This window comes from Lichtheimia ornata (assembly GCF_029851405.1).
Source record: "Lichtheimia ornata isolate CBS 291.66 chromosome Unknown scaffold00109, whole genome shotgun sequence".
In the NCBI taxonomy this organism is placed as follows: Eukaryota; Fungi; Mucoromycota; class Mucoromycetes; order Mucorales; family Lichtheimiaceae; genus Lichtheimia; species Lichtheimia ornata.
The window spans coordinates 22771-35370 of NW_026695429.1; the positions used below are offsets into that span (position 1 = coordinate 22771).

General features: G+C 43.7%; 5 protein-coding genes across 5 annotated transcripts; 3 read left to right on the forward strand and 2 right to left on the reverse strand.

Annotated features, from left to right (window-relative positions):
• Positions 1-761: 761 nt before the first annotated feature.
• Positions 762-1421, reverse strand: O0I10_012043 (uncharacterized protein; the record flags this gene model as incomplete). Its single annotated transcript, XM_058491990.1, has 1 exon — positions 762-1421. One exon carries the CDS (start codon positions 1419-1421, stop codon positions 762-764), a length of 660 nt encoding a protein of 219 aa, XP_058337231.1.
• A 1582-nt stretch (positions 1422-3003) lies between these two features.
• On the forward strand, positions 3004-5087 carry O0I10_012044 (uncharacterized protein; the record flags this gene model as incomplete). Its single annotated transcript, XM_058491991.1, has 7 exons — positions 3004-3382; positions 3458-3713; positions 3793-3844; positions 3944-4048; positions 4122-4315; positions 4381-4853; positions 4930-5087. 7 exons carry the CDS (start codon positions 3004-3006, stop codon positions 5085-5087), a joined length of 1617 nt encoding a protein of 538 aa, XP_058337232.1.
• Positions 5088-6409: 1322 nt separating this feature from the next.
• O0I10_012045 (uncharacterized protein) lies at positions 6410-8343 on the forward strand (the record flags this gene model as incomplete). Its single annotated transcript, XM_058491992.1, has 6 exons — positions 6410-6577; positions 6639-6971; positions 7114-7592; positions 7653-7794; positions 7852-8084; positions 8145-8343. 6 exons carry the CDS (start codon positions 6410-6412, stop codon positions 8341-8343), a joined length of 1554 nt encoding a protein of 517 aa, XP_058337233.1.
• A 244-nt stretch (positions 8344-8587) lies between these two features.
• O0I10_012046 (uncharacterized protein) lies at positions 8588-10283 on the reverse strand (the record flags this gene model as incomplete). Its single annotated transcript, XM_058491993.1, has 8 exons — positions 8588-8899; positions 8967-9362; positions 9416-9507; positions 9560-9580; positions 9646-9835; positions 9892-10077; positions 10140-10161; positions 10225-10283. 8 exons carry the CDS (start codon positions 10281-10283, stop codon positions 8588-8590), a joined length of 1278 nt encoding a protein of 425 aa, XP_058337234.1.
• Positions 10284-10445: 162 nt separating this feature from the next.
• Positions 10446-12583, forward strand: O0I10_012047 (uncharacterized protein; the record flags this gene model as incomplete). The annotated part of the gene is made up of 4 exons (XM_058491994.1): positions 10446-11879; positions 11943-12307; positions 12365-12419; positions 12476-12583. 4 exons carry the CDS (start codon positions 10446-10448, stop codon positions 12581-12583), a joined length of 1962 nt encoding a protein of 653 aa, XP_058337235.1.
• Between the last annotated feature and the right edge of the window lie 17 nt (positions 12584-12600).

Below are 12600 nucleotides of genomic sequence, written 5' to 3' on the forward strand. Positions count from 1 at the left end.
ATGGTAGACTGGCGGCGATGAAGGTCGTTTGTCGCTATGGGTGATAATGTATGTTAGAGGAGAATACATCGGGCAAGGACCGGGTACGCCGAACCATGTGCATTGCTACCGTAATAGGATGTGCAAGGGAAAAAGATGAATCATCTGTCAAAAAGGGATGAAAATGAGAGAAAACAGCTGAGAATATCAGCTGATGAGCGGGTAGAGGCAATAGCACATACCAAAGACCACATGCTATGTGGATGAGCAAAAGCGGTATATTGCCGTCAGTGAGCAAATACCCTTGGGCTGCTTCCGAAACCAATAATCCTTCCTCCCTCTCTCTTTGTGTGATAATTGTACTAGGTGCCCACGTGCTGCTGGTCGGGTAAAGTATCACCAAAAGTTCTTTTTCCATTTATGCTTGTTTTGATCGTCCACACATCTTGATGCACACAGGTTCTCCGCCTATTCTTTGTACAGGATAGAGCTGCTGCTTTTTTGTTTGCAAATATTTTTATTCTTGGTTGTTGGTTTCCAGAAACATCATCCAAGCAAATTGTAATAGGAGTAGTGATGAGATGGAAGATAGCATCTATATGCCCAAATGACTAAACGTGGGTGTAGAGGTTATGTCAGCCTATGTATATAAAGATACAGCCTGCTAGATTATACGTATACGTTTTGTGTGTGATATTCCAAGAAGAGCTGTTGTTGCCCAAAGAGACTGCTGCATGAAAAAAAAGTAGGTTGTCGTGTGTCTATCAACCCACCAATGGCGATCAATGAGAGGTGTTGTTGTTTACGATGTTGGTGCTTTCTCTTGCTTCTCTTTCCGCATCATGATCGAGCCAAGCATCGGGTTGCATGATCCGTGACAATCGATATTTGACACCGAGATATGAGAGATAATTGTTTTTGGGAAAAACACGGACACGTTTAACGTTTGGGAAATGCGAATCGGTCACATCGACAAATGTACCACCCAACGTCAAGGTTTGTTCCAACTTTGTCTGGTTGATAGCATCAAAAGGGACCCATTTTTCTTCCAAAAAGACGAGCCAAGTAAAGTATGAACGCGATGGTGAAGAGGTCGTGGGTAAGGACGATGACGACATGTTATTGTTGTTGTTGCTGCTTGTAAATGAGTGATGATGGTGATGATGATGATGATGTAGATTATCCGATCGGCTCTGCCGAAACTTGAACAAGAGCTGTTGAGAAAGAGAGGATTGCATTTTCATGTCATTCGAGCCCAATGGAAGGGTATTGCTTGTGCGACGCATGCGACCACCATGGTGACCAGGTAGTGTGGTGGGTGATGAGGAAGATACCAAAGTGGTGGATGGTGATGATGACGATGATGACGACCTATGACGCGGATGATGGACTACTGTAGTAGTAGATGTGCTGCTGTATTCGGAACACGACATCGCACTCATCTAAAACGATAGCCAGCCAGCAAGGTACATGTTGATAATGTTGTCAAGATACCAGCAAGAAGAGAATGATAGCAAGGTGAATAAGATACCTGGATACAACAATGCGGTATAGTGCAAGAAGGGGAAGAAGAGAAGGAAAGGGAGTAAAAGAAAAGGGTGGCAAAGTGCTTATATATGGACCAGAATGTCCTATCATCACGATGCTATTGCTTGCACTTGCTGATGACATGTTTTATGAAGCACCACCATCTCTCTTTTGGATGCTTCGGTGCTGTTCTATGTAACATTACTTGTCATGTGTGCTCTTGGATGCGCCACACAAGCTGCTCACATTGCAAAGTGTGCACCATTCCCCCATCCCATGTATCACGTGTAGGCTCTAAAGCAAATACGCTTTCCTGCTTCCGATTTGACAGTTGACACAAACATTAATTGACAAGTTCAGCTAAAATCTTGTGTCGTTTGTTTATTGGTGGTGATGATGATGATCATGATGGAAATGACATGAGATGATTGTGGATGCAGAATGAACAAGAGGTCACGATGCATCAACCATCATGTGGTAGACCATGCGGATGATGTAATTTGAGTGGATCACTATCATGGGATTCTTGCAATTCAAAAGTGACATGCAAAGCACAAAAAGAAAGAGCATTTTATAACATACTTTACTGTTTTCGACTATCATAGTGAAAATTATACATGTTTTGGATCAAAGCTTATAGTTCTTCTAGAAGGATGTTGATTGTACGTATGAAGAAGGTCACGGGGACAAAGGGCCAATGAATAATGACCACCGCCCTACAATGAAACCATAGTCAGGCACTCCTTGACCTTTCACCTTTACCTTTGATGAAATTTGATTACGGATCGTTGATATGGAGATGATGATGACCTTGTTTTCAACCTCGGTTGCTGTGGGCCTATTCTTGCTATTCGACACACGTACTCTTGCGGGCAATCCAAAAGCTGCCTCTTTTCCCAACAGCACACACCTTTTTCTTGTATTGGAACATGCGATGGAAGAATCGTTGGCATTTTGAGCAGTGGAGCAGCGACATGAAGCTACATTGTCAATGGCATTGGTCACTGTAAGTAGTTGTGGGAAGAGTAGGGGAGACAAAAGAAAGGACATATGCTTACCCGATGCAATGGTAGGTATACCCAGTATAAAGCGGGGGAAACAACAACCAGCCAACATGAAACGCCGCGTATTGATCAGCCAACAAGGAAGGAAGGAAGATGGGACGACACATGGTTACTACGACATTGAGCTTATTATACATCATCGATCGTTGTAGTATGTGGAAATGCCAAGTCAAAGGGGGAACAACAACAATGGACAAGGAGGATATTCGTTCAGTGAGCCGATAACGGATCAAAAGAAGAAAGATCGTCCACGCGGTAATGAGCTTGGATTGCTCCGCTCCAAAATACCCACTTTGGATTGGGGTCATCAATCATCATGCACCACCACTCCTTTCATTTCTCAAAAACCTTTTCTTCCCGCGTTATTGCTTGTATCTTTTTCCCTTTTATTTCTCTCTCTCTCTCTCCTCTCCTTTCTCAGCCCGCTTTTACCATGAATCCGGATAACAATCTGGTTGCACGCACCAACACAGTCCTACCACCGAGAAGGAAGCCATCATCATCCACACAACGTCAAAGTGATATACCCAACAACAATAACAATCACCATCAACGGGTCGTCAGCATGAGTAGCGTCTCTAGTCGAGGAAGCAGTACATTTGCAAGCCCACGTTATCCAAGCGGCATGACCACCCTGACGTCATTGTCATCCGACCCACCATCTACTTGCATATCTCGCTCATCATCCACCTCTGTCAACAACAACAACGCTTATCAACACCATCAGCAATACGACACGAATCCGATTTCCGAAGATCAATTCGATATTATCAACAATCTCGATTACGACGACGTGGACGATGGATTGATTGGTGCGTATATCAACATCCTCCTCCTCCTCCTCCTTTCTCTCAACTGACAGCTTTTCTTCTTTTTGGTTAAAAAAGATCAGGAACTCGGGCATCGTAATCGAGAAGAGATTGTGCATCAATTATATGCTTCTGAACGTGCCTATATCGAATCACTCAACTTGCTATTGAACGTCTTTCTCAATCCTTTACGCAAAGATGCCAAGCAGTCATCCTTCAAGCTCCTCGGTATGAAGAAAATGGTTTGCACAGAGCGTGAGATTCGATGGCTCTTTGGCAACCTTGATGAGATTATCCAGACCCAGCGGGATATTTTAGCAAGCTTGGAGGAAAGGTAAAAAAAAAGAATAGTAGACTTGTTGCCTTTTCTCCGGTTGACCTATAGTCTCTTTCTCTCTCTCTTTCTTTGGCAGATTACAGATTTGGGGCCCTACACAAATCATCTCGGATGTGTTCCACAGTTGGGTAAGTGCGCGTATTCATTCCCCTTTGGAAACATGCAATGGAGTCTCGTACTTCCCCCGCTATTATCGTCTAAATTAAGCCTAACATGAGTCATCCTAGTTTTCATCTTTGAGCGTTTACCATGCATATCTCGATAATTACGATGTGGCTGTCACAACCTATGAACGTCTTACTCGATATCAGCCATTCAAAAAGTTTATTGACGTGAGTGGTGGTGGTGGTGTTACCATACACAACAATGTTCACTGACACACATACACATACACAATTTGCATAGTCAGCTCACAAGGATCCATCACTTCGGGGAGCAACACTTTTATCCCTTCTCCAAATCCCGGCAGGGTGCATCAACCGATACGCTCAATTGATTAGTAAATTGGCTGACATGACAACACCCATGCATCCTGATCATATGGGCTTGAGCTCTTGCAAGCAAATGGTGCTCAACTTGGCTGAAGAATTGAAACCAAAGTAAGTAAATGGCACACAAGTGAGGCTCATGTGTGTGTGTATCATTGTACTAACTAAACTATAAGAGTGGATGATGCAGATAATGTTGATCAAGTCTTAATGATTCATCAAGCACTCGTGGGTGCTCCTTTTGGTGTCAAGGCACAACGACGATTGATGTTGCAAGGGCAACTATCGCGCGTGGTAGTCAACTCTCGATCAACGGGCGAGGAACGTACCTACTTTTTGTTTTCAGACTTGCTGGCCATTGTCCGACCAAAACAAGAAGGGAAGCGCACTGTACTTCAATACAAGGGTCATTTGAATCTCGAGCGGGCTCGAATCAGGGCACTTGAAAAAGAGGAAGCGGGTGGACAAGAGCATTGTATTGAGATCATTTCCTCATTCCATGGCGTGGATACCCTCAATACCACTTATATGGGTGCACCTACTGTACATGTATTGCGGGCCAACAATCGTGAAGAACAAGAGGAGTGGCTAAAGCAATTGGATTTGGTCATTGGCAAACTCGATAGAGCTGCTGCAAAGGCACGCCATGGTAATAATCATATTGTTTATGGGCGAATGTCACTTTCCGATCATGACTAATAGGCTCTTTTTCTCTCTCTATATAGCTGCAGCAGCACGACGTATGGCACATGGTCGAGCAGGGATGGATCCTGCCATGCGACGTTCTGGATCATCCTCCAAATCATCTAGCATTTCTTCAGGTAGTAGTAGTACTGGTGCAACCTCTTCGATCCCGGAAAACTCTATTTCTTCTCGACGATAAAACAACCCAGCAAACACACACAAGTACATCGGATAATACATATTCACTTACTACCCATCTACTATATCTTTCATCTTTGTATCCATTCATTTTTATCTCATCAACCCCCCTACTCGTTTGCATATGTGAATACTATTCCATGATTTATAAAACATTTGTATAGACATGAACCTTTTATTGTCATTGAAATATAGCCATGAAATAACATGCATTTCCTTTTGACTAAATCAGGCTATTGCTTGCCCTTTTGTCGGTGTTGTGGCACGACGCACATGGTTGATTTTGATGTGTAAGCTCTTCTGTGTACCCATGCCCCAGTTCTTTTGTGTGTTGCGTTTGACAATAATATACACAGCCCAAGCAAGTGGATCTGGTACTACAGAATTGTAGGTTTTCCTATCCCTGACGGATGCGTAACTTTAAAGAACACGTCTTTGGATGAAACAACGGCGGCATTATGACAATGACCCTTAAAACCCACATACTCGGCCATAACGCATGTTCCATTGTTAGGGTTATAGATAGACCCTTTAATCCACAACCTTGTTGCTTATGTACGCACCGACCAGCATTATCGATGGGACATTAAATCGTCGTATACTTTTGTAAGATACCGATCTTTTATCACGTGTTCATAGCGACAGCGATCTTTGAGTAGAGTGGCTTCCATATTGTCATTGCTTTTATTAGAGGAGGGAGTTCCTTGCTATATTGACGGCTCACGTGACATCCTCAATTCATTCGGTCTTCTGTATAGGGATGACATCAATCCACATAGACCTTTTACGAGAGGGTAGCTCCAATGACATTATAACCATCAGACGGGCGAACAATCTCCAGCAGCAAGCAAGTAATCTTCACTCTCAAAGAAAGCTTTGGAATCAAAAAGAGGCAACCATGAGCAGTGATCTTTATTCTCACAAAGATGGCATGGCGATGACATAGCCATATCATTTGGATGGACAACGCATGAATGGGAAAGAAAGCGAGATAAGGGGTGAGTTTAGATGTGCATTGGCCAACTCGCACCATTTTGAGTAAAGCCTCCTTTCTCCAGTGTGGGAAGCAATTTTGCTACTCTTTTTACAATATGCAATGTATACACACACACACACACACACACACACACACACATCCGTTCCACGCGCTTCGTGTGTTGGCGTACTACACAAACAGAGAAAAACTTGTTGACGCGCTTTTTTCCTTCTCGTCTTCTTCCAATCAGCCAATCGTTCATCCTTGTTCTCTCCCACTCTCTCCATTGAGCTTCCATTGGTCGTGCAGCAGTTTATGCATTGGATGTCGGCAGCTATAGTAGCGACATGACGAATCACTTAGTCTCGCGTTTTCGCGTCAAGAAGCTATCGCCCAAGCAACGTTTACCTATATACAAGGCATCCCAACTGTCCGATTTATTGGATGAAGCCATCAAGTTAAATCGCTCTGTGCCTGTCATTGAGACTGGTGTGGAAAAGGAAGAAGAAGAGGAGGTAAGGATGATGATGATAATGCTGCATGAGGGGATCTCTTTGTCTCATATGGGTCTTCAAGCATGATCTTCAAGCAGCTATCAATGCAGCTCATGCAGCTGTTACGACTGGTGCAAAGATGAACAGCTACATCCCGACACCCGACGCGTCGCACACCATTGACATGGCCGAGTATCATCGCATTTACACAAAGTCTTTCGATCCACCACAGCGTTTGATTCGATTCAACACGACCGACAGCGATATTTTCAAGTGCCATTACGTGATGGATGAAGATGACATGACGTTCCTGGATCAACTCAATCAACAATCGACTGTACCTGAAGATGAGTTTGAATCAGTGATGGATCAAATCGAGCATCTCGTCAATATGCAAATGCCTCATCTGGATTTGGTAAGCACTATCTATATTCTTACGTGACGAGGTAATGGTGTACCAAAGAGAGCGAGAGAGAGAGAAAGGGAGAGTGATGGATAGGGTGGTGTTACAATTTATCATAGACCAGGTTATCTCACATACATTTATATCAAAAAAGGATCCTTCACAAATCCCTAGTTATCCAGAATTGATCAAGATGCTTCCAGAATCATTTTCCACCGATCATCCTACCTTGGAAACCATCCTACTTCATTGGCGTGAACGTCGTATTCAGCGAAGTGGAAAGCCAATCATACCACAGCTGCGCTATGAGGAATCAACACGCAAAGGTGACAGCGATCCATACGTTTGCTTTCGGCGACGTGACACCCGATCGACCCGAAAGACAAGGCGCACAGATCAACAAGCTTCAGAGAGATTACGCAAGTTACGCAGAGAAATGGAAAAGGCAAGGAATCTTTGTGGGATGGTGTTACGTCGGGAGAAGTTACGCAAGGAAGGGTTTTCCCAAGAGCATGCTGTCTTTGTCAAGCGATGCGAATTACGTGGATATCAAGCAGCGTTGGGTATCAAAGAGGAGGACATTTTCACACCTGCTTACAAAAAGAAACGACATAAAAGAGGATCACATACAAGGTAAGTTTTAGGGTTGGGGAGAGCCACGAAAGAAATAAGGCTAACAACACGCACTTGTAGCGGGAGTACTACTATCAAGATACCTCTCAGCCGACTTCGAGATGATGACCCAAGCCATGGAAAGTCGCTATTGCAATTGGCTATTGAAAAGGACTTGGCTCGTAAAAGAGAAGAGGATATTGGTTTCGAGGATATCACTTCGGTAAGATGACATTGTTTGTTGCTATCCCATGCTGGTACTAAGATTGATGATTTGTAGTGTCCTTATCAACCATTTCCATTGGATTTACCATGCCATTTTTACAACTCATTTTCGCCCAACAATGATCATGCACCGAGATTCAGGAAACGTATCGGCCGTGGTGGAAGGATATTCATCGATCGGACAAGATTCAAGGCTCCAGTTTCTTCAATAGACGATCGATATCGATTTGATCCAGACGTTGATCCTACAAAAGAAGATGTGGTCGAAGAGTATGAGGGAGAAGATTGGTAAGTTCTAGTAGTGCCTTTATGTCAAACGATGCACGTAGCTAAACGTTTTTTTACAAGTTTGGAATACCTTTGGAATAGCTGGCAGCAACCAAACAAGAAATCAAAACATCAACATGGAGACAAAAAGCAAGAACAAAGGATACCGCCGCTGCGAATACGACTTTCATCACCCCAAACTACTACTACTACTACTACAACATTATCTTCTTCTCGAAAAGGAGCACCTCATCATACCAACAACAGCGTCGTTCCGTAGCCACAACCGGCAATCAACATCCTTTTGAGCTTTGTTGTTTCTCAGCGGGGATACGGTCTCAATGGATACAATGTGTGTGATCGATACACAGTGTTACAGCCATTTCATGTTGAAAATTGACAGCTCCTCTCCAAGGCTTATACCCCAATCCGATTTCGTATTGCCATGATGGATAGAATAACAGTGAATGGTTTAATAATAAGGAAGCCTACTTTATTAATACATGTACATGATGATGATGTTATTATCTTGGAGGAGGGGGTCGGAAAGGAGAATTGATCCGTGATTGCTGTGGGCGTCGTGATGCTCTTCGAGCTGTTCCTGCCACTGAGATTGCTGCCACAGAAGCTGGTATTCTAGGAGGACGACCTGGAGGAGGTGATACCACTGTAGCATAGATCTTTCCACTATCATTCAAGGGTCGTGCAGCTTTTACCATCCTCATACTACCACGTTGCATATTATGATAATGATGTTGTGGATGATGCTGAAAGTGAACTCCTGCTACTGTTTGGTTGTCGAATGGCTGACGATGATGAGCAAATCGTTCGTTTGTCTATTTTGTATAGGGTGCATTAGCATAGAAGATACATAAGCAACAATGATCAATGTTATATAAATACCATTGGAGCATTTGGTGTATTTGGTATGAAAGGACGTGGTAAAGTTGAATTTGGGCGACGCGGTATACGAGGCTGAAAGGATGGCTCTAACGTTGTTGGTGGTGCAGGTGGACGTTCAAAGGATCCAAGCGGTGGTGGTGGTGGTCGCCCTTGTTGTTGTAGTTGATATATCATAGAATGCGCGGGTGTGTTTGTAGCTGTGGGAACATTGTTGTTGTAGGTGCCAGGAGCTGATTCGAAATTATTTGAAGGAAAAGAGATTGGTGGTCGAGGCGCCATTGGCATTGGTTGCTGAATATTGCCTCCTGTTGACATGGATGCATTGTCTTGGTGCTGTATCATCGATTGTTGCATGCTTGATGTCAGCATTTTACGTTTAAGTTTCTCATAGAGCGTCTAATCTCATTAGGTTAATGCTTGAACAAGCCCACTTTGATCATCCTTCCTACCTGCAGTTTTTGAAATTGCCTCACTTTTTCTTGAAGCTGCATTTGAAGATCATGTGCACGACGCTTTTCTTGCTCCTGCTCTCGCCTGGCAACTAAATCCAACCCATCAATTTTGATGACCAGTTTTTTATCATCCACACATACCTTGTGTATGCTCTCTTTCGACTATACGTACATGTACGATGCTTAGTGAATACAATGACAACATGAATGATTCCTAAAAAGAGTACCTTGAAGAGCCCGCTGTGCCTCGCTTGAGACGTTCCGCAGCCTTTCTTGAAAAGTGTTACATCTTGTCTCCAACGTTTGGTGGACCATAGCTCGATAGCAAATCTCTTGCGTAGTCTGATAATGATAGAATGCAATGGCTCGGCTTGCTATATCCATAATGATATCGGGTCGCATTCCTGCCAACACTGACTATAGTGTGATCTGCATCAATGTTTGTGTATGTTGCTACAATAGTAAAGTAGTACCGATTTATATTGCTCCGTTGGATTAAGCTCGGACAAGACGATATCATCGCTGGTGGGAGGAATGGGATAAGTAACGGTGTCATTCCTTTGAAGGAGACACTCACCTTTGGGTAAGACTAGTTTCACATGCTGGACATACGAGTGCTTTTGAAAAGTGATGGTTTGCACAATCCATGCAAAAAATGTCTAAAAAAGAAGATGATGAATACTTGTCAAGGAGAGGAGGGATGCCAATGGTGTTTGTGTACGTGAACAAGAGGTGACACAAGCCTATGCATATAGCCAAGTCAGCATCTGACATGTTCTTATTTGGCAGTAGATTTGATATCATACGCGTGTTTCTTGTGAGAGGGGTTTTCGACAATGAATAACGTTGCAGCAAATGTCTCCATCGGTTTCCATGAAAAGAATTGTTTGTGGGGAAGAAGAAGAAGAAGAAGAAAGATCACTCCACGCTGCTCCCAAAGAAATAAGAGCCTGGATTGACAGCTGTGTGTGCGCAGTCCTGAAGTTTGCTTTAATTTCTTTATTAAGCCCTTCATCCTGCCTTCCCCATGTTCAGGGCTACAACACGCACTCGCATTCATTGGATTACACCTTGCCGATCTCGATTCACCATTTCTCCTTGCCGTCATGCTTATCCAAGTCTCTTCCCCACTCGCACAGCATCGTCCACTTCAACAACGGTGATTCAACCTGGCATCAAAGGACGATCCAAGCAAGACATTATGAAGTTCTTGTACGGCCACCAACAACGACCTGTGCCTGGAGGCAAACCCAACACGATCTTGACGCATTGTCCTCATTGTCTTTATATTCGCAAGTCGAGTTTTGCAGCGTCAGTGAATATCGAAACGGGGACGTATAGTTGTAAGACGTGTCATTCAAGTGGCAGCTGGCAACAGTTTACAAAGACATTACGCAAGAAGCTCGCACACAACAATCGCCCTGACTACGCCATCCAAGGATCATCAGACCTATTCTCCAATACGCAACCCGCTTTTGAGCATTCAATTGAAACGATTGCCGCCTATCCTTCACAGCTTTCAGATGCAGCATTGACAACAGTAGCCGACCGATATCATTTACGACCTGATGTCATGCGAAAGTATCAAGTGGGACTTGGCGAATACAAAGACACGGCATGTTTGACGTTTCCACAAACAGTACTCGTTTATGGCCAAGAGAATGACGCGTTTCAGGTGGAGACAATGCGTGTCAAAGCATGTGGACTTGAGAATGATGCATTGATCACCTATGATCCACCTACGGCTACACATCATGCGACCGGTTTATTCGGATATCACACCATTCCATCGGATGCGGATACAATCATTCTTACACGACGTGAAGTGGATGCTATGGCTGCTTATCAAGCAACGGGTGTACCAAGTGTGTCATTGCCTACCAGCGACTATTATCAACTCCATGAATCAGTCTTGCCATTGTTGGAGCGATTTTCAAAGATTTACGTGTGGATGGATAAGGATATGGATGGTCAAATGGCGTCTGAACGATTCGCTTCCAAGCTAGGAGATGCTCGTTGTTTGCTGATCAACAATCAACCACTACCTCATGATGCATTGGTGCAGGGAGATGATTTATCCGGCATGCTACAATCAGCTCAATCGATCAAGCACGATGAGATTATGGATTTCACCGATTTACGTGATCTTGTTCAAAAAGAAGTCCTTTATCCAGAACAAACCCAAGGCGTTCAATCCACGGATCTACCATCGCTCAATGGTATTCTCAAAGGACATCGTCCAGGTGAACTTACCATCCTTACGGGTTCCACCGGTGCGGGCAAGACGACCATCATTAGTCAGATCAGCCTTGATTATTGCAAGAGTGGTGTGCCTACACTATGGGGCTCCTTTGAGATTGTCAATCGACGCTTGGCCAAAAAGATGTTGTATCAGTATGCAGGAAAGGATATCAGCAAATCACCAGAGGAATTCGATCAATGGGCATCTGAATTTCAACAAGTAAGAAAAACAATGAGTGTCAAACACAAAGAAACATCGCTCACATGCTTCCTCTTCACATAGCTTCCCCTCTACTTTTTAAAGTTCTTCAGCAGTACAGCTGTGCGTGATGTATTGGATGCTTGTCGACATGCTGTTTACGCCTATGATGTACGCCACATTATTTTGGACAACTTACAATTCATGCTGTCACAACAAGGTCGGTCGCACCAGGATCGGTGGGAGCTTCAAGATGACGCCATTGCTGAGCTACGACGTTTTGCCACTGAACAAGATGTACATATTACTCTGGTGGTGCATCCTCGTAAGGATTCGGGTGAACAACTAGACATCAATTCTGTTTTTGGCAGTGCCAAGGTGACTCAGGAAGCTGACAACGTGATCATTATCCAACGTACTACCAGCTCCCTTGATATTAAAAAGAACAGGTAAGCATCACAAAGACATGTGGTATGACATTATATGTATTCATTGTCTGTATTTAGATTTGATGGCACACTTGGCTCAATTCCTTACAAGTTTAACCGTGACTCATTAAAGGTAAAGGAGAATGGGAATAGAAAGGAGCTTTATCTAAGCATTGTGTATGATTGTAGATCGAGGAGCTATCTCAGGATGAGCTAAACCAAAGGGAACGAGCACTAAGGAATACTCTCTCTTCACAATCCTCTCGTACGGTATATCCAAGGAAACGCTTTCCATAGCATAGTGACCCATTACA